The 27,562-nt window shown below is 42.3% G+C and overlaps 1 protein-coding gene across 8 annotated transcripts in view; it reads right to left on the bottom strand.

The window, feature by feature from the left end:
- Nucleotides 1-610: 610 nt before the first annotated feature.
- Nucleotides 611-27,562, bottom strand: part of LOC132907088 (zinc finger homeobox protein 4) — a 399,871-nt gene continuing 372,919 nt past the window's right edge. For 5 of the 8 annotated variants that reach the window (XM_060959833.1, XM_060959835.1, XM_060959832.1 and 2 more), the window contains one exon: nucleotides 611-6,534. In XM_060959833.1, the coding sequence (XP_060815816.1) occupies nucleotides 5,816-6,534 (719 nt within the window). In that variant the 3' untranslated portion in view covers nucleotides 611-5,815. The remainder of the gene's footprint in view (nucleotides 6,535-27,562) is intronic. The other 3 variants (XM_060959838.1, XM_060959840.1, XM_060959839.1) reach the window with 3 other exon arrangements.

Raw genomic sequence — 27,562 nt, 5'->3', positions numbered from 1 at the left:
AGCCGGCGTTTACGGGGTTGACCGCGCGGCCACGCTGGTTGCACGGCCTCTTCCGGCCCCATCGGAGGGCCACGGGCCCCGTAAGTGAGTACATATAAGATATACACATGGCAATCTCTCACAAGAATTAATCGCTATCGTTATCAATTAGTATCCGTTATTAATTAATAGTCAATGAAAATGTAGCTTGGAACAAATTCACAAAATATTCAATCGGCGATAAATGTGAACCACGATAATAGTGACAATATTAATAATAATATTCATAATGCAATAATAATTATAATAATAATAATAAACGCCCTTTCAATCATTGCATTAATAATAATAATAATAATAATAATAATAATAATAATAATAATAGATAATAATCGCAATAGCAATAGAAATAACCAATAGGGTTATACCAATAAGTATAGTCGTATTCAACATATTTCATACAAACTCAACGACAGTTATAGAAAACTGAAAAACTTCCTCGCCGCCGGCCGCTCTTTTTCTCGTCGAATCTTACACGACGTATCGTTTTGCCACTTGTCTTTCCATTTTCTGTGCTCTCCGATAAAGAGGAAAAAGGAAACCGCGATTCTTTCGATCAACAACGTTTCGATTTTCGTCTTTTCTTTTTCTTTTTTTTTTTTTTTAAACGAATCGATCTTAACGTCGTTCCCATTCCACGATCAATCTTCTTAAAAATCGACCGTGTGACCCTGTAAATACGTGTAACTGATCATCCGAATAGTTTCTTTTCCACTGATCGCATATATCTTCTTTTTTCTCTTTCCTTTTTTTTCTCTTATAAGCAATGGCTTCGGTTTTGCAGCCGCGTCTATTCGTACGAGCTTCGTCGACGATTATAGCAGGCCGTGGATAGAAAAATCGATCGTGGAATCGAAAGGACGTATCGTCGAACGTTCTTGGGTCGCGTGATCTCGCGAGGAAATGTCGCACGATCGACGAGAGAAACCGGAAGGTGACGGGCGGCGATGGGGCGGTGAAAATTTCTCGCAACGTAATAATAGTTTCCGCATACTCAATTGCATCTCTTATAGTTCACTCCTTAAATTAATCCGCGCACGCTTATCACTCATTCATCATTGTTGATTTTAGGAACAGCTAGTAGCGAGGTTCGGTTACTCTATCACGCAATCTCCCGTACTCGAAACTCAAAACGCCAAAACCCAGTTTTGCGTACACGCGCACGTACGTTGCCGCGTTTTGAGAATTCACGCGCGTATATGCGATATACGTTATATCGATTCGAGACCATTCTCGATGTTTTCGATTCGCTTCAATTCTCGATGTGTGGTATCCACGTATATACGCATGTTTCGTGTGTATTACGTCTACATGTTCATATGTGTGTATTATATATGCGTACGTGTAGACAGTGTGAGTATATGTTCGATGTACATGTTTTTTTTTCGAAACAAGTTGCGCGTTCGTCGATTCGTCTCGTGCAAATCTCCTGCGTGTGTATTAGCCGCGAATCGATTAGAAAAATTAAATATTCCGTGTATACATGTATACGCGTCTATACATATGTGTATGTATACAATTAAAAGGAACACGATGTTGATTCTTTTGTGCGCCAAAGTGCATACCATTCTTTTTCCTCTTTTCGTTTCTGTTTTCTACCACTTTCGTTTTCTTATTCTCTTTCGTTAGAATGTACGCGCGATAAAAGGGGACGCGTTTCGCCCTTTTTCCAAGGTCTCGCGTCTCGTCTGCTAAGATTAGTGATATATCGTGTGTATGTATAGTCGTTCGGTTAGGTCGTTTGCAATATACAGGCTTGATGAGAGCGTTCGAGATCGACGAAACGTGGTGAAAGCCACGATTTCAAATAAGAGGGGGCTCGCTACTTCGTAATCTACAGATTAACATCTACGCAGATTTTTAATTAGCCCGTGATCACCGGATAGTAACAATTGTCCTATTTTGCGAGGTATCGTTTACGAACATTTCTCTTTCCTTTTCTCTCCATTCGTTTCGATGCTCCGTGTTACGATTTAACTAAAAAGGGAATCGCCGCGGAGCAACGCGATCAATTGGGAATTTCCATTTTCATATGTGTATACGTATATGTGTTTATATGTACGTGTGAATCTTTTTTCTTTTTCAATAATTACACGTGTACGTCTCTCTTTGCGTGTATAAATACGTGTATATAAACGTGTGTGTAAAGTGTCCCTAAACAGGTGTCATATGTGTGTCATGTGTGCGTGTTACCGTGTGTCCATTCGTTTCAGTTTTAGCCCAACGCTATAACTTTTTACATAGATAATAATAAATACATGACCACATATATGTAAATATAATATAGTAAATCTATAATAATAATAATAATAATAATCATAATAATAATAATCGTAATAATAATAGTCGGTAATAATCAAATATAATATTAATAATCGTCGTTATCAACGTTTACATTAGAAAAAGCATCTTTTGCAGACAGGAACCTCGAGTTGCTTAGTTACCTTACAAATAGTTATTACTTTGCGTCTCGTTCGACGTCTAACGACCACTACGCGTTTTGCGCCCGCCTTTCATCCCCTTAAACATCCCCTTCAACCCCTCTCTCTTCTTCCTAATTTACTTTCCACGTAGCCGGGTAGTACCCTCTTTATACTACATATATATGTATTCGTTTTCTTCTTACTTCGTCGTACGCTCTTTACCTTCGTTTTAACTCCTCGGTTTTTAATTTTTTTCGCTTTTGAGGTTAAGATTCGGAGCGCGACCCTTAACAGGCTCTTTTCACATTCTCTCTTGCACATACGGTGGCACAACCCCCGCTTTCTTTCCACATTCGCGATATCCCCGATTCACGATTTTCCCAGTTAGTTTTCAGGCTTTTTGATAATTCGCTTACTTTTCTTCCTGTTCTGTGTACATGTGTATGCGTGTGTGTGTATGTGTGTGTGTATGTGTATTCGATTTCGGCGCGAAAGCGTGTTTAGAAAATTAAACAAAACGCGAGAAACACGACGTACGTACGCGCGTATACACGTGGCCGTTTCGGATATTACCCGCGAGGATTCTAGTACGTTACAACATCATATATTTATATATAATATATATATATATATTTATATAATTTTCTACATAAATATATATATACTTTTTGTTCATCCATTTTATTCATTTATTTATATATATATACCTTTTTTTATATATATATATATATACCTATGCATGAGTGTGTCTCGTGTGTCGTCTACCGATGCATATCCTCCCATATTCCCCTTAAAATCTACAGTTTAATTGTAATTAACCGTTAACTTACGAGCTAATAGTGGATTCTTTGTCATTCCCGAGCAGACCTTTACAAAAACCCCGTGTCCGTCGATCGAGAGGTGACTTTTATTTATGTCTTTCTTTCTTTCATTTTTTTTCTCTCTTTTTCTTCCATCGTGTCCAGTGCTATGCCGTGTTCACCCGATTCAACCGCGTTTAATTCTCTTTTCTTTTTCTTCTCTCGTAACCACGGAGACCCGGTTTGCGCGTACGCGAACTTCGCGCTTTCCTTCGGCCGACCCCGAAAGCATCACACGCGCCGCGCAATCCACCGTTTCCGGTTTTCCAGCGAGAAAGAACCAAAAAAAGTTCACGCCTTGATCAGCACTGCGCTCGATCGCGGTCTACGGCGCGGCTGACCGATTTGCTACCGTTTCGTCGACCGATTAACTAGCGATAATCAATTACAGCTATCGATAGCAATAACTATTTACCATTATTACTATCATTATTATTACTATGTTTATTATTATCATTAATATTAATCATTAATCGTTAGGTTTTTTTTAGCGTTATTAAATATAATTTATTAAATATAGGAACCATGTTTCTGGGTCTTTGCTTGTTCGTGAACGCGAACCGTATCGCGACGGGCACCGGGGCAACTTGCCCTCTCGCGTTTTCCTTCCCATTTCTTCTTTTCGCTTTCTCCCCCGTTTCGTTTCGTTTCGCGTCGTCGTCCTCCTTTCTCTCCCACGAAACTTTACTCTTCTTTCCATTCGACGTTTCTCCTTACGAGCATTTTGCTCTCACGGCCAGAGAAAAATGAACGGAACTCACGTTTTAAAATTCGCGCGCCGGTAGCGACGTTTATTACGCGTTTTATCGTACTTAAAAAGAACCCCTCCCAGCCGCGGGGTTACCGTGCCCTGTGGGTGTTTCTCGAAACTATAGAATGGATATTACTAGGCTTGTGTATGCGTGTATGCACGTGTATACGTGTCACGAGTGAGTGCGTGTGAGTGTGCACGTGTGCGCGTGGGTTCTCTCTCCATTTTTGTTTTTTTTTTTTTGTTTTTTTTTTGTTTTTTTTTTTTTTCGAAGAAAAAATCCTTCCAGCCACCGATTTCCTCAAAAGGTCGTCCGATCGTCCTCCGACACGTGAACCTCTCTGACCTCTGTACGTACTTTCGCGCGTTCATCTCTTGCCGATTAAAAAAGAAAAGAGGAACACGCGGTGATCTTCCTTTCTTCTCGCGATTCCCTTCCGTTTCGTGTCTTTTAAAAGGAAAGGCTTTCATCTTTTTTCGTGGTCATCGTCGGTGAACGACGCTTCATCCGATTCTCGCATCCTCCTTGACACACGCTACTTACGCAGTACCACCCATACACACGCACGTAAAAAGAGAAAGAGAGAGACAGAGAGTGAAGATTCATTTTTTTTTTCATTTCTTAGAGATGAATATGTACGTATGTATTCGTAACGAGCGCGACGCTATTAGTTTCGCGAACGCCGCGCCATCTATTCTACTACGCCGCGTCCTTAATGTCTGTCCGCTTGTTTTAGTAACTTTTTTTTTCATTTGTTTCATTAAATCTTTATTATTACTTTACATAGGAACGTTTAAATCAGCCCACCTCGACGCGTCTTCCCGGCGTCGTCGACGCTCATTCTTTTCCTCTCCCTCGCGTATTTATTCTCCTCCACGCGCTTCTTCGTCGCCTCGCGGTTTCCGCGCCGTCATCTCCATCCCCAAAATCCTACTTACGAAGCGACCGATGCGTACAGTCGACGCACGGATAGAGACGATGTCGCTTCGTAAAAAAAAGGAGACACAAAAAAGAAAAGAAAAGAACGACGATCCATCGAGAAAATCGCTCGTTTCTCGACTCGTGCAAACGTCTCTCTCGATTATCAAACAACAAACCGATAATCCTTTTGGTCGTACGTTACTCTGTTTTCACTCGTCCCGTTACGTGTGTCCGTCAAAACTCCGAAACATTCTCCATTCTTTCTATCGAAGGAACTTTGGTGAGCGCGCTGCTTTGGTGGCACGCTATGTGTGTACATATATTGTAACAAAAATATTAGTTAAATTGGTGATTGCGCGCGCGACAGTGGCCCGTGCGCGGCCCGAAATTAAAACGAGAATAAAGAGAGAGGTCCATTACGCGGCATCCTCGTTGATTGGTCCACCGTCCACGCGCGAGTATCTGGAGCCGGGGATTCCCCGGTGCCCGGAGCGGAAGAAAAAGCCCTCCCCCCACCGACAGTTCCTGCCTAGGTTGGAACCCCCTCCCCTTTATTTAGCCAGTTAGGAACGTTGTTTGCTTTCGTTATCGAGTACCCCGTCGAAGAGGAGCACCCATCGAACACTCTCTCCCAGCTCCGTTTTCTTCCTTCGTCCTCGGTTTCCTCTTCCTTTTCTTTTCCTCCCGAAGAAATCGTCAGCCTGCGAACCAGACGATTCGCGAACGTTCGATGGCTCGTCCCGTGGTAGCACCTCTGCCTGACGACTCTTCTCCGCTGTCTCTGTTATTATTCGCTTCTTTCGCACGTGACACGCTCCGTTTAACGCGCGCCAGCCAAAGCAGCAACCTCTTGGACCAGTTTCTGCCTCTTGACGTCGGGAGCGTTATTGTTGTCCTGGTTCGCCCTCTCGTTAGCCTGTGGCTGGCCCGTGGTGCTCTCAGCGGCCGCGCGAGCAGCCAACAGGGTGATTTGATTCACCACATCCTCCATCTCGTCCGTGAGCGGATGCACTTCCTCGCCACACTGTCCCACGGATTCCACGCCGATGTTACCAAACTGTTGTTGCTGTTGTTGGCGTTCTTGGTTCGCTTCGAGGCGAGCTCGATGCTGCAACGTTTCAGCGTGACGCCGCCATTCGGTGACGGTCGTGTAAGTTCTCGTCGGGGTGTTTCCATCGCACAGAGAACAGACGTAACGAGATTGAACGAGGCGCAACGCACCGCGACGCTGTTGATTGCCGAGATAGCAGGAGCGTTGGTGAGTGAGCAGCGTCGATTCTTGCGGATAAGCTCGGCCGCATCGGCGACAGACCAGGCACAGTTCCGTCTCGACTTCGCGACAGTGCTGTGGCGGCCCGTTCTCATCGGAGCCGCACGGAGGCGTCGGCAATCGCACCGTTTCAAGGCCTGGATGGTTTGGGTCTTGCTGCAGGAATGCTTGCATCAAAGAGCGCGGCACCTGGACCTGGGTGCCCCCTTCCACGTGCAACGACATTAGCCCACTGCTGTGCATGCTGCCGCTCAAACCTGGAGCCGCTACTGGAAACAAACCACAGATTCGTTCTGTTAGAAAATCGCTTTCTTAATCTGTTTCGTTTTTAAATTTCTACGAAACCATCTTAAAGTTGTACGAGAAACGCGGAAACGTGAAACTTTCGTGATCTTTTCTTAGAATTAGAAAGAAATTAGTTAGAAGCCAAAATAGTCGACTTTGTCTTCTAACAGTTTCGCGATCTTTCGTTACTTCGAACACGCGACTAACGTTCGATATTTCGTAAATCAAGTACTATAGACATTAACGAAATTGACCAGCTTCGCTTAATCGTAACAAAGAACGTAACCGATGTCTGACTATCATTTTGCAATCTATCGTACCGAGATTCCTAACTACCGAAGCGGTTCTTCTTTCAAACGATTTCCAAACGCGGATAGGGTTATAATTGATTTGTGCCGACTTAGTTGTCATAATAACGTCAACGATGTAACCAGCAGAGAATTTATATGGAACCTGTTTTTGCTTCTACGAGACAGGTAAATTGGTAGTTATTAGCCTGGCCGCGGGGCGACGCGCATTGACGGGATAATTCCTGCGGCCGCCTCCAGAAAGGAGCTCAATGTCATTCCTTACGCTCTACACCGGCTTGCCTAACCGTGGCATCGTCTATCCACGGATAATTTCAATTAGACGGCTATCGTCATTGTTTGATCCGAATCAAGCAACCAGCGTACCGGATTTTATTTTTAACGAAGGATCATAGGTAAGGTAAGGCTTGTGCGACAAATCACGAGCAATTTGCTTCCTAATTAACGAGATTTGGTTACGCACGATGTCTTAGCAATTACACGTTAACAATTCGATGACGATAGTCTTTTACAGGCGTATAATTTCTACTCGTCCAACGATAATGTTAATGTTCCGTGATGTTCTGTAAGCGAAACTTATTTTCTTGCTTATTCTATTAATTTTCATACGTAATACCTCGTATAGCAGGGATATTTGAATCATTTTCTGATATTTTCTTCTTCTTACACTCGAAATATCTAATATTTTCACTTATTCTTTCGTTACTGTATCGCAAACTAATAGAGCCCCGTATTGTACGAGTCGTAGTTATTCCACATAAAATTCGAGATTGAATTACAAGCTCGACTAATTCAAATAAAGCTATAGCTTGTAAGAATGCACGGACGCCTTCGTTGAACCATTTTTCAACGAAATATAGCGCGACACGGCAATGTATTTCAGACAAGATTCGATCGAGCGATTCCGGTGAGATGTTCGAACGATCCTCGAGCGATCTTGGAGCGATCTTGGATCTCGTGGTCGGTGAGGATGCGTTGTTGCACGTCGATTAGGCGGGTTGACAGGTTTACGCAGTGACGCGCATGGGTATATCGCGTATCGTGTATCGGACGAGGAGTCGTTACGAGGCAGGAAGTGTTAATGATACCCCTGCTCATTCGCTGGACGTTCGCCTGTAATTATCAGGCTTGGTGGGGCGCGAGCAAACCTGGACGAGAGAGCGGAATATCAGGCAGGATATCGTCTCTGTCCCTCTCGCTTTGGTCCGTCTGTTCCGCGTCAACGTGGAATTGATAGTTATTAGAGTCGAAGACCATACTTGCCGTGCCTCGAACATTCGCTTCTTTTAACCTGAAACCCTAATGAGAACCTCTGCCGATACGAAGTGTGGATTTAGCCCTGTTTGGTTAACGCTTTCACCGTCTTCTTCTTCTTCTTCTTCTTCTTCTCTTCTTTCAGCTTCGTTTTCTCGACCGTTGGTAATTCGCGGCCGCGTGGATTATGGTTCGCGTCGATCGCGAGGCCAAATAATCCGCGTTTTTATGTCCTTGAATGTCGAAGGGACCTTTCTTGGAAGGAGTTGCTCGTGTAGTAAAGACGGGAGAAATGTGTTACGGATAAATGGCGGGATTAGCGCAGCGACATTCACCGCGGTATAGTTCTGCGAGAGATGGCGTTGAGGAATTTCGTAAAAATCCAGAGAATTCGCCCATCGTGGAGGATGATCTATTTGCATTTGTTCGAACTCCTTCGTTTCCAAATTAGGCAACAACCAGAATCATTCGGTTATAAGTTGTCCGTTAGATTACGGGCGAATTAGATACTCTAGAGAAACCAAAGGAATGGGATTAAAATAGAAATTTGCCTAGAAATAAAAAAGAAATTTGCGCATAATTTCCAAAGAACCGGAATTTAATGGCAAAACGAAGTAGCAGCCTGCAAGTATGTAATCGGTTGATCGTACGATGACCGGAACCGTCCAGATGTCGACGATCGTCCTCGACTCCGTGAATTAAGCGTAACAATTTCGTGGAACGCAAGCAGTCGCGCCTCCACCGGGGATTTCAATCTCGCGACGGCTAACGCGACTTAAAACGCTTCCTCTCGAAACGATCTTCGCCGAAACCATTTCCTCATCGATGATAACGCAAGCCGAACGACGTCCACGCGTTCATAATTCCTTTCAGAAGTAACGAATCTCTTTACTTTATAAGTCAGACCTGCGGTTTCTTGTTTGTTTCCCTTTCGAAGCGCTAAAGATCGAAGAAAAATAAGAAACGCGCAGCAACACACGGCGACAGCAGTATACGTTCCTTCCGTGTATACTTGTCGCTGACAACGAATGTCGTTTTCAAATTCAACGCGAATATTCCACTAATTACGTGGACAAAATGATATTCGTGTGGAACACGCGCCAACCACGAGCTACGACAAGTTCCTCGTCGTTGTTTCATCGTTATATTCCCGATTACTTTCTCCAGCGTGGACAAAACGCATGTACAAGTTGATATTTGCAACGTATATGAAGAAGAAGCGACGACAAGTTGTTGGCTGTTGCTGGAGTAAAGACGGAGCTGGAGAATATCGTGAGGTTCGCGAGATCTGTTTTGGCACCAAGGCCATTGGAGGACCCCGTTACAACCCCGAACGAGCTAATATAATAAGGAAGAGCGTCGAATGACGCGCAGTAGATCGCGCAGCTGTCCCGATCCGTGTGACACCCTTGAAACAATCGGCTCGACCGAGAGAACGGAGGGGTTATTACTCTTAATGAGCACTGGTTATTTCTTTGAGTGGCTGTGATTTGCCCTCTCCCTCTGCCCTCCCGCGATCCTCCTACTCGTCCACGCATGTGTACATACACGCGGCCGATCATCACGGTACGTGAATCGAACAAGAGAAACTCACGCGCGTGAAACACGTACGAGCCGACACACGCTCGGGTCTGGGCAACTTTTACACGCGCATCGCTCTCGCCTCGTCTCCTTAGAGGGCAGGAGAAGCTCATTTGCGTACGGATTGAGATAGTAGTGCTTCGGTACCACCTCGATGTGTGTTTTTGTTTAAATGTGTGACTACGTACGAGATTCTGATTGCCGGCCGCTCCCAGCTCCACAGCGGCTCTCAATCTTCCTTCGATGTACGAACCGTTCGGACGTCGCGCTGATCAACTTTGTCAATTAAAATTCATACGACGATGACAATTAGAAACGTCATTTTTCGAAGGTTTCCCTCGGATTTACGATTATCGATGCTTTCTTCTCGTGACAAACGAAAATATAAGATTTCTCTTTTGAGATACTTGCTACTAATTATATATCGTATATATACACACCTAGGTAACGTGGAATTGATAACTTTTGAATAGCGGATTTGGCCAATTTGGCTTCTGGGAGACTCTTACGTTCGAGTAACCGATCGACTCCATTCTTTGTAAATTTCTACCTGGATGCCTGATTAGTATCCAATTTTCCACTAGGTTCGTTTGTTACAACAGATAGGGACGTACGGATATAAATTTCGAGATAATGTTCAAAAGAATATTTGCGATATCGTCGCTTTTCTCTATTTTTCAATTTATACATCAATAAATGCTTCTGATGTATTTTGCTATAGGAAGTATCGATTCGTGAAACGAATCACGATCGACTAACACCCCATTCCAGTTGCAAATTTCCAAGCAAATAATTATTCTAAATATAAATTTGAAATAATTTTTTGACGTATCTTCTAGTAGTTGATCGATTGAATTTTTTAGCGGAATTAGATAACGATTCGTTGTCGGTTGAGGACCACTGGACCTAAGATAGCCGCGACACATGCTGGAAATTTGTTCGGCGGGAATTTACGAGCGAGTTTCCGTGTCAGACGCAATACCGTGGGTTCCGCTGGTAAGTAGGTATATGTCTGTATATCCTGACAGCTATAAAACCGCATTCGAAGGGCGTCGAACAGAATAATCGGGAATGTCGTTAGTTAGCGCCTGCAGGAATTTTAATGGATGTTCTGGAACAGCGTAACGACAACGCGCAAGTTTGTCAAATTGAAGCTGGTTTGCTAAGCCGCGCGTACCGCGTCCCATCCAGGACAGTCGAACGATTCCTCTACCGATTTTAAATTGTATTTTACAATGCATTCCTCGACCGTGCTTGATTCTATCGCTGCGAAATTCTTTACAAGTTTTCAGTTATTACAACGAGAATTACAACAAAGGATTTTGCAACAAGGGACTGTGTTTCGTTCTTTTTCTTTGAAATTCTTTCTTAATTTTCTCGTTATTCTAATGAGTATTTTAACGACTGGAAGAGGAGGAATTCTCAATAGAGGAGATTAATTTTTGTCGCACCAAGATATTTACATTTGTAAATGTGACTAGTCTCAAAGGGAATGGAACTTAATTTAAATTCGTTCATTAAAACTATGCTAATTCGTCGTTTATCCTTTTACGGCTTATTTAATTTATATGTATGGAAAACACCATCTGGTATATTTGATCTTCCCATGGAAGATATCTCTTTTACCTTTTTATATAGCTAATATTATGTTGTAATATAGAGCGTTAATAATTTTTCATGCGAAGGAAATAAGATACGAGACGTTGGTGTAACGCATTGATACGAATTTTGTAATATTTTCCTCGCGATACCAGCTTGCCCTGAATCTATTTTTACTTCGCATCGAATGTATTAATGATAATGAAGGAAAAAGGAGGGACACTGGTTATACGAATTTATATATAGTTACCAGGGAGACGAGCAATTTTGTATCTATTTACACTAATTGCTCGAGCATTTCTTGAAAAGAAAATTACGGCCTAACAGTCTGTCTTCCAATTACGACAGCGAATGAGGTAATTGCTGCTGCGGAACGTAGCAGCCTCGATATGCTTTCTTTCAATATTAACTCTCGATATGAGTTTACTTTTTTCCCTTCGCTTCCATTCGTGACATGTTCGTTTCGATAGCTACGAAGCGTTTGTGGATAATTGACGCAAAGAATTGCTGTCAGGCCAGAAGTCTTCGACACTATAGAACCTCTAGCAAAACGAAAACACAAGCTGCTTCGTTGTCGTCGTTTATGTATTTCTACCTTAATTAATTTCTTCCACGATGCAATTCTCTTTCTTATGCTCGTCTATCTAAATCTTCTTTAGCAATTATCCTCGCGTTTCATTTTAAAGTTGAGATTCGATCGACCAACGTTTTTGGTATATCAAAGAACAACTTAATTTCTGTCTCCGTTAATCGAGAGACCACGATATTACCAGTTTCCTTAAATATCGCGTTGATCTACTTTCCTCGCAACTCTCTATCGAAGCTCAATTACCAAAATTTTCTACAGGGTCCATACGATTTATCCAACGATAAATCGTAATTAATAATTTCAATTTCCACCATCTCCGAGTTTCTTCTCGTTTTTTTACCCACCTTATACAATCGATACGATAGATATTACAAACCAGAGATCTACGACAAACTACGATCTCTTCTGCCAGCTGTCTATCAAATCGAGCTTCGCCTCGCTCGCAAAATTTCGTAATTAACAAATTTAGTCCTCGACATCCCGTCGAAGGAAGAATTCGCTGGAGGATCAGGATCGCCCAAAAGATCAGCATGCCTATCGTATTTCCATAGCCGAAGATTGACTCGACAATATCAGCGCACCGAACCAATACCATTTATACAATTGGTCGAAAGGAAGGTTCTTCGTGTAAGGGCATTAATCTCACGGCGATCCTGGGCGCAGTCGATCACCCGACCGATCCGACCATCTTTCAGCGCTCGGGAAGTCAATGCCACGGTTGGGGATCGATGCATTCGCGCGTTCATAAGCTTGCTACGCGAAGTATGCAACAACGGTGCATTCCACGTACGTCTACCAACGTGTTCTCGCGCGGTGCGACCGTACACACCGACGTAGGAAAACACGTTGTGAACGTGGGCGTGCATTCCTTCCCTCGCATTATCTCCTCTTCGCCTCTCTTTATAACCTTCCTCGCTATCTCTCTCTTTCTCCTTCTCGGCCGATTCCCATTCGTGGTGTCTCCGTCCCTTTTTAATTCACCGTCCAACCGAAACAGAGAGGGACCTTTTCTTCCTCTTTTTATTCCACATCGAGGCCCGTTATCGTGGATACCACGGTTCAGAACGGCTGTTTCACACCTCCGCTCGCGCGAGAATTAGGAAATAAATTAGCGGCCGGGCTAATTTCGTTATCTCGGCCGACGCGAGACCCTCCCGCTTGAGACGTCAAGGGACCGATGTCCCGAGCCTTCGAACCGCTGCTCGGACATGGGTGAAACCGTGTCCCGAACACCAGGATCAATGGCTCTTTCCATGATGTTGTCCGTCCCGTTTCTTCCAAAGAGTATATCTTTGCCGGATCGGCGAACGGGTCTTCGTTAGAAGACGCTTCGGTTCCGATTGAGATGGTGCCCGATGGGACCACGGTGTTTTATATAGAAAAAGTTGTCGCGCCTCGTACCAACCATGGAATCTGTGTGCTTTCGTTCTCGAATCCGAAGGCTGTGGCTCTTTACGAAGTTGTTCGCAGGGAAGACGCGCAGGGAAGAGTGTATGGATGGAAGAGCAAATTATACTTTGCTCCGTGCAAGTGTTTCTTGCTTGATCTTTTGTCCATCGTTGGTATCGGAGATCGTCCATCGAACGTATTGTCGTAGCTTTGTAAAATATTATTGCGCGATAGATTCGTGGTAACACGCGATGTTCGTATTACGAAATACGTTACGAGATTTTAATATAATAATCAGCTTACGATATCAAACTAATCGATAGAATATCGGTTTATCCATGTACGAGTTTTGTATTCGAATTTTACTCTCGTTTGAACAAACAGAAGGACTTTTACGTTACAAGAGAGACTTTGAATCAAAATATATATACGGGGCGAGTCATTATAAGATTTGTTGTTTGCAGTTGTACACCGCAGCTTTTCAGGGCAAATTTATCGAAATGGTTATCCAACGATTAATGCGTATATTTCTCCAACTTAGTTTAACGTTCGAATAACTCGCCCGAGCCCTATAAAGTTCCCGCTATTTGCAATTCCACTTCAACTTTGTGCTCGTAAAAGATAAAACACTGCAAGCTCGTATTCGAAACTTCCATTTATTATTCTACAATATCAACGACCGATAAGGCCTCGTTAAATGCAATTAAATGCAATCTCCGAAACGTGTATCGCGATATCCGAGGAATCCAATAAAATTTACAACAGCCCGTCTAATTATACGCGTTAACAGAGTTTTACGAAAAGTCGAATAATTAAATGACCAAAAGCAGCTTCCATCCAGCTATACGTGCAAGTGTACGAGGTTGGCTGTGTACGAAATAAACGATGGAATAGTTATTTATAACGGTGAATGGGCGACATTCATATTCGAGGGACCAAATTTGGGTTGGACCATCGGAGAGTCACCTGCCCACCCATTTGACGTTCGATACAGGCCAGGAGGTTTCGTTGTAGGGGCACTCTGCGCCTCCCTTTGGAAATGTTGAATGTCGAGGATCACGAGGAAGTCGTAATTTCTACGGAAACGAGGCAGCCGAGTGAATTGACGACGGCTTATCTCCCTGCACGGTCACAAAATCGTTTCGTACGCGTATCGGACAAGATAACGGCGGTGGCGTATCGATAAATTCTGCTAATTAATTATTGACGTGTCTCGGAGCTATTTTTGCGTTCGCCGCGCGCACGTGAACCTACGGGACCAGATCCTTTTCGCTTCTTTGCTTTTATCCTTCGTTCGCCTTCTCCCTTCCTTGCGAACGTCCTTCGATCGTTCTCGTCGCTCCGTGGTGGCCCAACAAAATTATTTGTACCACCGTATTAATCGTGAAATCGGTTCTTTATTTTTTCTCTCTTCCTCCGTTTCATTTCGAGGTGGCCGTTTTCGTAACGAGATCGATAAATATCGCTCGATAACCGGCCGATTCGAATTTCCTTTTATTTCTATCGCCTCTTTGTGCCGGATCGTACGGTTGCCTTGTGTCTGCTATATTTCGTTACTTCGCTTTGTTCGTGAGATATTTTCAATTGTTTAGTTTTTTATTAAATTAGAGTAGGTATATATATATTCATATATAGCGTTATTTATGGTTTTTTTTTTACTCTAACCAAATACTATGAATGAAGAGAGAAAGTTCAAGAAGCGTGATCTTTTTCAAACTTTGGTGACGATCGTTGTTTGTAAGTGAAAAGGTGTGACGTAACGTGTAATGTCGTAGAAACTTCGTGTCGAAGCGATGTTTCGCGTAAAACGAGACAAAAAGGTAGCTCAAAGATTCGAAAGTAATACAAGGCGTTCGAAAAATATACGATTACGAACACACATAACGTATTTAATTTGTTTTATACAAGAAGCGATGATTTTTTGAAAATGTCGGGGGAAGAAAATTGAATCTCGGACATGACACGCATATCGAGGAAACGTCGCGAACGATCTTATTGGGCAGGTGTCTTTTTTCGACACCTGTGTACGAACGTCAAACTCGGTGGAAAGGGTGAGATCAAGCAAACGCTCTTTACGAGCAGCGAAAGAAATTCAAGCGTCCATTTGTTAAATGTTTTACGTGACACGATATTAATTCTTCGTATCGATGACTCGACGCTTTATCGCTGAATTACGGCTCGTTGAATAGGACCGTTATAAAAAACTGCCGGCAAAAGTACACGCTTATTCGTCGTGAAACTTGAAGATATCAACGCCAACCACCTGTACACTTGTGTCACTCGTTATCCATCTTTTTGGTTAACTGCTGATCGATATCTGCTGAATTCTTTGGTGACCGGGTGATTTACAGATCGGGTCGCGATGACGATGGCAATGATCCAAACACACGGACGAAACGAATTACGTTTCGATATAATCGTATGTTTTCAATGGCTCGTATTATTTTACAAATATCCGACTCGTATTTAGTAACATCCCGCGTTCGTTTAAAGAGCACAGAGGGAAACGTCGCGTCTTTCATTGGGGGGCAACTTTTGAATTACTCGAGATACATTTGCAATCGATCCCGTCTAAACAAAATTGTCTTTCTGTTAGATCATCGAATTAAACACACGGTTCCTGCCTCTTGAATAAATCAAAAATAGAGTAGCATCCGTTAGATGCTCGATATTTTCAAAACTTTATAAATTCATCGGCTACTTTGAAAGTGTCGTAGTAATTTTAAATCTAGAAGCTTGTTCTTTCTTCCACTCGTACGTCGTGTCAAAGTCCTCCCTTTTATCTAACAATTACCGCAGAAGGATACGAAACGGAAACAACAAAGCACGATTTATCAGGTTGTTCCGGTGCACGATCTTCGTTGCAAAACGTCAGCGAGACGCGCTAAAGGACTCGCCAAGGTCTTGCTAAAAGGCCAAAAGACAGCCTACGATTTCGCTTCACGCTATCCACCGCTTAGGTTTCTCGAAGTTGTGGACGCGCGAGGATCGTGAGCGCGATCCACCGAAAGCCGGTGGCCGCTAGTATGTATTGAGTCTGCAAAACGGGAGGACGCGGCAGAAGCCAGGAGGTGGAGTTCCCTGTCAGGTACCTGATTCCCCGTGCTGTGACGAAGAGGCAGAGGAGAGGTCTTCGACCGGTAGCCTAAGTCGAGAAGCAGTCCCTAAAGAGGCACCAGGGTCATTAGCGAACGGAACATTTATCCTTGTCCCTCGTTTCTTCTCTTTCTCTTCTCTCCTGGTCGGTTGTTCGCACTTGATTCGCCGTCGGTATCAACGGGTGCCAGGCAGGAAGACCCGTATTATCGAGTCAATTGTCTCTCTCACCCTCCTCCCCCGGCCAGTTCAGCTGACTATAAAATCATTATCACCCGTCCACCACCACCGAGGCATCGTCACCAACCACCAACCTTTTTCTCCCCACCCACCCCCCCGTTCGCTGCCTTCCCCTCGCCGCTCCTCCGGCCACTTCTCGTTCGACGTTGAACGCTCGATTATCCCATTAATACCGACGAGTCCGTGCATCCATCCGTCCCGTCGGATCTTTAATTATTTAAATGCAGAGCAACGCTGCGGATCCGACGTGAAGGGTACACGCGGACCCGCCAAAGTCAGGGGCGGACCACGGCTCCAGCTTTCGACTCGTTAAACTTTATGCCCACCTTGCGTCGCCTTTACAATTTCGTCTTCGCAGTTTTCTTTTTAGGAGATCGACAGGTCGCTATTGTACCAGTGGATGGACATGTTTGGACGTTGTTTCATAGTTTTAAACGGACTACGGATTTAGCTGGTATATCGTAGCGTTATGAGAATCGACGAGTTGAAACGGCAAACGACGTAGACAGTGACGGAGGCGGAGATTCGTAACAATTAGAGCAGAGGTATATCTTTTAGGCAAGCTTTTCTTAGTTTATTCTTGACGTTGGTTTATTCCTCGGAGGCTATGGAGTTTCAAGTTTGCCACGACGTTTTAATTACTTTTTCGTTCTTGTCCGGTTCGAAGATCGTAATTGCGTCAGTGTCGATCGGTCGGAGAGAAAGTTTCTCGAAAAAATTCCGCAATATCCCTTAAATTAGGATTAACACGCGTATTTCCAAAGTATACGTGTGTTGTGTCTTTTACAGTAGACACCTTCTTCGGGTTACTTTAAGATCGTAACTGTAAGAAATGCCCAATTGGTAGTTTCTCATAGAAATTTTATAAACTCCTAGCGGTCGTTTTCTTGCTTTCTTTCTCCTACATTTATTACGCGTTTCTTTGTACATTTGCATTTTGGTTTCTTTGGTTCGAGTCGCGCATCTTGGTCGTGCTCGTGAAAAGCGAAGAGTAGAACGCAAAGTAAGTTCGTTAAACGATCCGGCCCTGTTGGTGAGATTGGTCCCGTTGGGAATGACGGTTGTGACGTGGTCGTAAATGGGTTTAGATCAACAATGTATCCGGTAACAATCCAATATTTGTCTCAACGAGTAGGTACGCGCATATAGGCCAGCCTGACCCTGACACGATGGCAAGCAATACCCCTTCGAAGATTTGCCTTAACGATTCTTAACTGGTCGACACGCGAATCACAGGGTTCTCACAGCACCCCAGCTCAAGAAACAGCGACGTTCGAGATTGAAACCTCTTGATCAACCCGTACGTAAACTCTCTTTCACAGATTAATTCTGAAAAGCTTGACTTTTAATCTGTTAACCGGCTCGTTTCTTAAACGTAGACGTTTCGTGCGCTTAAAAATCGATATATCGTAATACGGCAAGTTAAAAAACCTATTAATTCGCGTCTTCTGGAAAAATTTGGGAATAGAAGATCTTTCGAGAGCGACGTATCGAGGTAACTTATTTCAACGAATCGCCGAATTAACGTAACATCAAGAAATGCAATGTCAAGAAAATATTTTAAATACACACACAAAAATTTCGAATAAATTACCATGTTACAAATATTGGTCGATCGAACGACGAATTAACTTCTTCTTCTTAGTCAACTTAGATTAATCATCGTATAATCGCGAAAAGTAATCGAGAACATTGTATCGTGTCGTTTCGTAATATTCAACGTAGGTATAAGGGCAGATTTATTTGTGAGCGTAGCAGGTAACGAAATAAACGGGATTAACTAATACATGGTAGGACGATCATGACGCGCGTTGCCATAACCATAACGGGTATAGACCGCAGCCGATTGCAGGTATCATTAAGCGACGACTTAATGAGCGAGGCGTGCCGGACGTGGGAAGTCGCCTATCGTACTGTAATTATCGTGCTGTAATAGCGATCGAAAATAGGAGTGGACTCCCTCACGTGATCACGATGATGGTCATGCTTCGCCACTTTGCGGCGACCGGGATTGTTTTGTGCAATTGTGTCGATTGTTCGTGCCGATTGTAACGTGGGAATACCGAGAGGAATTTTCCTGCTCTTTATAATTTCGTCCACCAAACTATTCGATATTTTAAACCAAACAACGACCGACCTTCGATACTCTTCAATTTCAATTTCAATGTATATAAAATCGTTTCGATCATCGTTCGTATATTATGATAAATATAAGAAAGCAGTGATTTTCATCGTAACAGGCACACGAGTGGTAATATAAAGAAGTAATTGTCTGATGAAACGATAGAAATGATTTAACCTTATGATTTAACCAAACTGTATTCGCATGCTTCCACGTGCACGTTCACCCCGAAGGTTTCCATTTTAATTCACTTGCCGTTGACATTTTACATTCATCGCGTCTGTCCTCTTTCGTTAGAAGGATCGATATATTACAACACAGTGATGCAAGAAATACAAGAAAGTTGAGAGTCGAAGAATATCATTTTTCTTCTACGAACTGAAACCATCGAAAAGTAAGCGAAGAAATTAATTGCAAGCGATGCAAGATGCTAAGACGCTATTATCCGAATTTCTTTGAACAAATCCCCGATAATATTGGCAAAGACAGAGTGATCGTAATTTCGATAAGAAACGAGACTATACTAAAAAAAAAGATGTCAGAGCGATTAAAAGGAAACACGATAAGGGGACAGCCTTCGACATCCAGCTTACCATTCGATTTTGTTGTTTCTTTAGGAAGAGACGCCACGTCGGCGGATTAGGTCTCGTTAGGATATCGCGGAGTCGTTAAAAATAATTGTCAGCCGGATAATTAAGGGGTGGAAGGCAGAGCCCGTTCGTGAAGGGAAAGAAGAAATCATTTCCATCGTCTGTTTCTTAGACGTAACCCTCTGCAACCTCTTATATTTGTCTTCCTCGTTTCCTTTTCCCTTCTCTTCTTTTTTTCCCATTCTTATTCCCGACGTACGTAACGTCGTCTCCTCGTCAATCTGCTTACGTTCCTCCTCGAAACAGCTCTTTATCCGCGGCTCGTATTTTGTTAGCACATCGTTAGGAAGCCCAGAAGAGGGTGCGCGATTCCTAACCATCGGAGGGTGGAACGTGGATCCTCGACTGACGGCCATGCGCGGCTTGTTACGCAGATCAGACACGCTCGGAATCCAACTTTCCTCCCTTTTTCCCAACCCCTTTTCGGTTTCGAACAAGTCTCCGCTTATTTATATTCCTCGTTCAACAGTCTACGCTCTAACAGTCTCTGGACATCGAATTACATCCACAGGAATTTCACGTTTTTAAGTATCATATAGATTCGTTTGCGTCAGCCGAGATTGGACATTTTAAAATTCAATTTAGAACTTTGTACAGAATAATTTTAAACTCTTCGTATATTACGAGACGACAACTGTCTTCGATATAATAACGAAACAACGAGAGAGAAAATGTTTTCTGTTGTAGCCATAAATCGACAATAATCGTATCGTAAGCGTAAATTTAAATATCTATAAATCTGTAGTAAGGTTATTTGAGTTAATTAGAGATGGTTATTATACGTACAAAAATTAATAAATTAATCAAAACAATTTGCAGAAATAGAATAACATATACACGCTATTAAACTACGATCATTGTGTGCGAGACGAATGTTAACATTAACATTGAGCAGACTTTTTTCTCCTTTTGATTAGTTAAGGTTACGTCTATCCTCGTATAGAAGACTATTATCATCGTGACGTTAATGTACGTGATAGATCTCGCTATTCGTCGCGCCATAATATTGTAAACGAGGGGAACAGTCCGATTTCAAACGTAGATCGTTTACAAGTTGTTCACAATTAAATTTGGAGAATTACAGGGTGAATTCATTAGCGCGACACAAATTAGCCTATCTTATCTTATTGAAAGTTTCGAGTAGCGATATTTCTTTGGACTGTAAACCTTACAAGAGCGTCCTCGTAACGAACTAATGCGAACGTGGTCGAACGACCTTGCTCGTTCGTACACTGCTTCCTTTACTTCTTACTTGTTTAATCGTTTTATAATGAAATTAGTGGACCAGACGAGAAATTACAGGGCTGATTTATGTAAAGGGATTTCGTAGTTAATTGAATAGAGCTGTCTGGGCTCGTTTCTTGCGAATCCGCTCGATTCTTCGGTATTTTCATGCGAATTGATTTACTTGGTTTTATCGATTTTGTCGCTAAACCGTTTGTTCATCGAGATTTTGTTTTTCTCGGTGTGTAGGCTTTGTCGAGAGTGCGATTCCGCGGTATTTTTATTTAGTGAATGCATAAAAGAAAAGAAGTTAGAAAATTCCAGACGTTCAATGATTTTCTGGTTTCTAGTTTTGTGTTTTTATCGCAACGATTATTTTTTGAAACCCTATTTATATTCGTACGTGCGTTTTTAAGGATGCGATTCTATGCTTTTACTTTTGGAACGAAGAGAGAAGAGAGAAAGGAACCTGCGAGACAAAATGTCGAATGATCTGATCTTCGTGAGTGTTACAAAAATTGAACTCGTCGATTCGTAAGAGCCGAAAGATATTCCATGATTTGCTGTTTTAATTTTGTGTTTCAAGAGTTTGTAATATTTAAAAGTTCATGCGTGCCGCTATAAAACAATAAGAAAAATAAAGCCGAGTTAGAGAAAGTTGTTGGAAACTCTTATTTCACGTTCATTCCACTTTCTGCCAATCTCGTATTAATTTAGTATCTGATTCTCGTATAATTCATCGGATAAATTCGAGTACCTGTGTCTCAACATGTAATCGTTAACTGTCTCGCGTATGCGCCAATTAATGATCGTAAACAATTTTAATTAAACTTTCGTGAGATGTAATGCGCTTACTCGCTATCATTTTTTTACAATTTTTATATATAGGTTTTATCGATAAAGAAAAAGAGAGAGTACAAATTACGTTCCATCGTCCGTGGATAATTACTGGACTTAAAAGTTCAGAATATTTCATAACTCACGAGTAATACGTGCATTACAACCGTGTAGCAAATTTTTTTCAGACGTTTCCCCTAAATTCAGAGTGTAGAGTAATTTTACAGTTATTGCGGAGAGACAAGTATGATGATTAAATCGTTGTGATTACTATAACCGTAACTTAAAATACATAATTGTGATCGTAGAGTGGATTTGCATGAATACGAGCGAGTTGACATGAGAATTGCTCAAAGTACGAGCAGTTCGTCCTAATTTAATTTAGCTCTGCAGCCAAACGATCGATGACGTAAGTTAGAATTTTGTCCAACATATGCGTACGTAGTGCTACTTAAAAGATGTCGATGATCTCGAAGAATGGAAAAAAGAAATTATTTCGAGACGAAAGGAAAGAGTAGTAAGTCGTTACAATGTTTTCCTTCTCAAACCAACTAATTCTACTTTTCTCTTTTATCAAAATAACAAAGATATTAACGAACGTGATACAAAGAAAATCTTACCAAATACACTAAATAATACTGAAGCAAATACATAGATATTCAGGAGTAATATCGAAGGAATTTGATAATTTGAAATTAGAAAATATATTTAACTAGAAATCGAAAGGAGCAGAAAATGCACAGGGTGGTCTTCGGTGATGGAAACGCCAAGTTCGCGAGGGATGCGAGTGTCGGGGTTTGCGTCGTAAATATTAATGCGACCGCACCGGGGTAAAGAAAAATATTTGAATAATAATTAGCGAGACACCCTCGTTCCCTGTTATACCGGGTATAATAAAAAGCTTCGGAGGAAGAAGGCGCGCGCGAAGACGGGGTCGCGACGAGAATTTCCTAATTAGGAGGATTCGACTCTGGCTCTCGCAAACAATGGTCCAGCAAACGCCCAGAGAAACACTCGAAGCAGAGATTTTAATATCGAAAGCTCCGTTTATTTATCACCCCCTTGTTATCCTTGCGAAAGGAAAACGAAGCGTATTTCTTCAAAAGAGAAAGAAGGATAAGCTAAACAAGAAACGGGAACTTCTTCCGAGCTGAAGAAGCTGAAGAATTCAGAGCCGAACTTCCTTCGGTTTTGTAATTTACGGTTCGAACGAAGGGATAAGAAAACAATCCCCAATTAACGATTATCTCAGGTATATCCCCTCTTTGCGTTGGCCGGTTTATCATCCGCGAGATCGATCAGATGCGTTTTAATTTATGCGCCAATAAGGAAGTCCTTGGTGAAACTTGTTGAGCTGGTAATCGATACCGCGAGCTTTAATTAGCAGGCTGAGAATCATCGTGGTGTAAGTAAGCGAAGACTTCCAGAATCCGTATTCAGCGTTCTTACAACTTTTCACGTATTCTTACAGCTCTTACGAGTATCATCCTTTCAGCGCATCACGATCGATTCAGTTGTAACTTCGACACGATACGTTTCCACGCTTTGAACAAATATCGGAAGAGTTCGCGGTGCTTTTATCACGGTGTAATTCCATTTATCGCAACAGAGTTCTAGTCAATGCTCGATCGAACCAACCTTTGCCGCTTGATTTCGTTCGCGTGAACGAGAGGTAACATTCAGCGAGGAAAATTGGCGAGCTCCTGTTATATGAACAACGATTATACAAGCTCGACGAGTTCGGATAAATGGAGTAGCAGCGTGATAAAGACACTACGAAATAACTGTGTGAAATAACGAAACGGTCTTTCGAGATTCACTGGACTGCTGTCTCGAACGCGATTAGCGGTGCCGATACATCGAAATTAAGAAATAAAGTGGCAGTTACAGGGTGTAATAAAAGTGCTTCGAGGCGTTAATTGGATGAACGACGGTACTTATCACGGGAAACGCGAGATTCGTTCGATGCATACCAGGGTCTTCTTCTTTCGAGTTCGCGCCAAGAGATTCCGTTGTAGCCGGGCATTAACCAGTCTGCCGATTGGTCGATCCTCGCGGCGCGACACCGACACGTGATTAGTGTAATTAAGTAGGGGTTCCGCGTGGAAGTAGGGCGTTAGCGTTTCCCAGAGGGGATTAAGAAACCCTATCGAGATGGCGACCGGTACCCGTATAATTTAAATTCGCATTTATGTGCCCACGCTGTCTACCATCTACGCTCCGACCGAGAGTTCTTCAACCAACTCTTATGTATTTCAATTTTGCTTCTAGCGTGAATTGTATTTAACCGATTGTTTTGTCTTTGATCGTATTTCATTTCCTGCTCTTGTGCGATGGGCACAATTGGAATCGCTTTTTACAGCTCGTCAACGAATAGTTTGCTATTTAAGAAGTTCAAAGTTCCTTTTAGACTTTGAGTATGTGTATACGAGGCCTGTGGAAGTTTCTGTAGAAATTTTATTACCGTGGTTACACGCAAGTAATACAGAGACGTAGAGCGAACGAAGGTTCTTAAAATTTTCATCAAAAGGTGTGACAAGCGACTGTTAGATCCGTAAATCGATTGGGCGCCTTAAGAACTGTCTAGAGGAGCTTCTAACGGTATTCTAATAATTAACGTTAACTTAATGTACACAGTTGGATACGTAGCTAGATAATTATTAAAAGAAGATCGGAAAATAGAAACGTAGGTAGGCCATTGATGCTAATTTCTCGAGTTTGATACTATCTGGGACGAAGCTTGCCGGACAGGGAGTAAGAAACTGGGACGTCAGATTTGTCTGGTAAGATTAAGAAGCCCTATCGTGATCAAGACACGAGCGTCTAACTATTAGATACTGCGATGCCGTAATGAGAAATGAAGATTTCCACGGGGAATCACGACGCGTGAATCGTCGATTCTCGCGATACCGTGACTCGATCGCCGTTCCATTGCAAATCGTAAAAAGAGAAACTTTACACGGATAAGCGTATCGATAACGTAGAAGAACGAAGGAGAAAACGCTGAGAAACGGCGAAAGTACGGAATATGCAAAGGTTGGTCGGTAAGTTCAAAGGGGCTACTCGGAATAAATCAAGCGGATGGGCCCGCGGTACGTGGTTTTCTTCTTTCCTGCTGCTTCTCTGACAGTCATTAGGATAATCAACGAATTAGCGTTTCCGCGCTAAGGACTGGATAAGGTATAAGGGAGTTAGGAGGACAAAGTGCGTCTCGACACGCGATCCTCCGAAATTGTACGGGATGCACGCTCCAAGATTCGTCTTTTCGTCGATACCAACTGTGTGCTTCGACCATCCTTTCGGTTTTCTTTTTCTTCTTTCTATGAATTCTGTTTCGAATGGAAAGTTTGAGAAATTGTTTGAAGTTTTTCAAATGCAAATCTCGCAGGACTGAATGTATTCATAGTGGTGATACACGTATGTTTGCCATCCTGGGGTATTTTAATGGTTTGGACAATGTATGAAGCGGTTTCTAAAGCGTGGATTTATCGTTGCTTAATTTCCCAGACTAACGGAATACAATAACGGATACAATTAGAAGATTGAAATTACAAACACAACGTTATCGTATCGACCGATCAAACAAAACCTGAAAACTTCTACAATCTGATACATCGACCGTAAGAACAGTTGAAGTTAATCGATTAAAAATATTGTACAAGCACAGGTACGAGAGCCAAAATGAAAGTCACGCGAAAAATGATTTTCCAATTGTTCGAAGCAGTGTATTTAAATTTATTATTGATGTTGGAAAAGAAATAAATGTAAGAAATAAGATCGAAAGATTAAACTATCGCGCAATATGTACGAACAACAAGAGACATTATCTGGATGGTGGCAGAAGTGACGAACGGTTTCCGGTCGGAGTTAAGGAGCATTTAATTAGTAGCACTTAACATAGTCGTCTATAGTCCTGGTCAATTTCACACGCGAGCGTACCCCTTATGGACACGAGACGAACGATCCCGTCTTGGGGCGTGAAAAACACGATGAGATAGTTCGGCTCTCTGACCACGTGGGTTGGTTTATCTTCGAGGAAAATCTTAGGACACAGCTCGAGCAAATTCCTGCTTTCTCGAGGGTTCCATCGCGAGGGTAAAAAAACTCGTCTTCGCGTGCACGTAAGGTTCTGCGCCATTAACTTTAATGCCTCATCCTTTCCGCGGTATTAAAATGTTTACACAACACACCGTAAAATACTCTGATTTCCTTTTCCTGTAATTTCAAATTTCACCGTGTTACCGTACCGTAAATTTAGCTTCGTTGGGAACAAAGATAATATTATAAGATTCCTCTTGGATTAGTATACACGGTAAAATTCTATTTACGTCGAAGATCGAAGATTTTTATTTATGTCGATGATCAAGCTGACCGATAAATTTTTGATTAAACAACATCCGTTAAGATCGCCATACGCGTTTCTCAGCCAACTGATAATCGAATTAATAATAACTAACTAACGATCAACGTCACTTCTCCTGCCATCGATACGATTAAAACCGAAACTTATCTTGCGGCGATTGACTCCGCATAAATAAATAGACGAAAGAAGAAACGAACCATCCGCGTCATAAATTGAAAGATATTAAAATTCTTTCCATCTCTCATTCGCTCTCACACCAGAAAGGAAAGAAAAAGCGAGAGCAAATAAATTACAATTAAAACACCTCGTTATCACCCCATTTCTCATCCACCCGATTCGTAACAGAACGTCTTCTATCGCGGACCCATCAACCCGCCTCTTTAAGGGATCCTCCGCTTTAAGCCTTTAAGCACCTGACCATAAAGTCACTGGTAATTGTCTCGGTGAATCTGAGCGACTCACCCTCGCCGACAGGCATGCAAATAACTCGGGGTTAGTTAGCTAATGGGGTTGCCGGTGGCTCGATGCCCGTTCAGAGTTCATTCATTAAGGGGTTGATGGCTTAATTGCCAGCTCGCGCAGCATCACTGCCACCCCCAAAAGGATCACGAGCATCATCCTCTCTGCTACCTTTCCCTCTCTTCCTCTACAATCCTGGCTCGCCCATCCGGTTGATCTCTCGAGCAACAGGTTGCAACGGGAGACGTTTGTATCCAGCTCTCTTTCTCTCTTTCTCTCTCTCTATCTGTCTTGTTGTCTCTTGGTACATAGGATCCAACTCGTTTGCGTCCCGAATTAAACGGCCGGGCCGAGCATTAATTAATTGTCCCAGGTCGGTTGCCGAGAACGAGGGGAAGAGAAAAGAGAGACCATCCGGCGGGGTTAATTGTCGAGCACGTCGTTAACGCGATCCTTTCTGCCCTTTTACGCGGCGGAGAAAGTACTTTGGATTTTAATGAGCCTCCAAACGATCCCCGTCGTTCTTTCTTTCTTCCTTTCTTCGACGTTTTTCGGTGTTACAGTGACGAATGTCATCCTTAACTCTCAAATAAGCGATTTTACATCGAACAGAACAAAATAATCTCTGGAATAAGTATAGACACGTGTTAGCGAGCAATGATCGTTTGAGAATATTCACATCAGCCGAACGAGACTTATTATTATCTTCGGATGAGCAGAAATGACATCTCCGTAGAAAACTATGATCGTCGAGTTGCGTCGATGTATATAACGAGTTAAATGGTCTGTCATTAAATATAATATCGTTTGGTTACAGATTACTATGATATGTTTTGTTAGACTACTAAAATTTGGAGTATTTAATTTTATTTTGTAGTTGATATCTCTCGTGATAGAGGTTAGTGATAAAATTAAATTGAAAATTACAAAATTAAGCAATCTAAAGCTGAATCGTTATGGATACTCGTTGTATCCTCAGTGATACCAATTTAAGAGTATTATTTGTACGATTTATGCGACTGAAATATAAGCCTACTATTCATCGATAATGTCTATACGCTATATATTATGATATATACATTTCTTCCACATTGATATATTTATCGCTTAAGAATATTAATAACATTCTTCGATGTAGCATAAAGTCGTACATATGAATCTGTCGTTCGTGTAGCTTGTCAAATCATTCTCGAAGAAAAATAAGCAGGCTCTGGAAGCGAAAGAGAACTGCTGATATTAGTGTAACAAGGTATAATCATGTACTTTTCTGACAGAACCAGTCTGTACGTATCCACTGGCAA

The sequence above is a fragment of the Bombus pascuorum genome, chromosome 5, assembly GCF_905332965.1.
Source record: "Bombus pascuorum chromosome 5, iyBomPasc1.1, whole genome shotgun sequence".
Lineage (NCBI taxonomy): Eukaryota > Metazoa > Arthropoda > Insecta > Hymenoptera > Apidae > Bombus > Bombus pascuorum.
The sequence above is the reverse complement of the archived record's forward strand: the minus strand, read 5'-3'. Positions and strand labels throughout refer to the sequence as shown.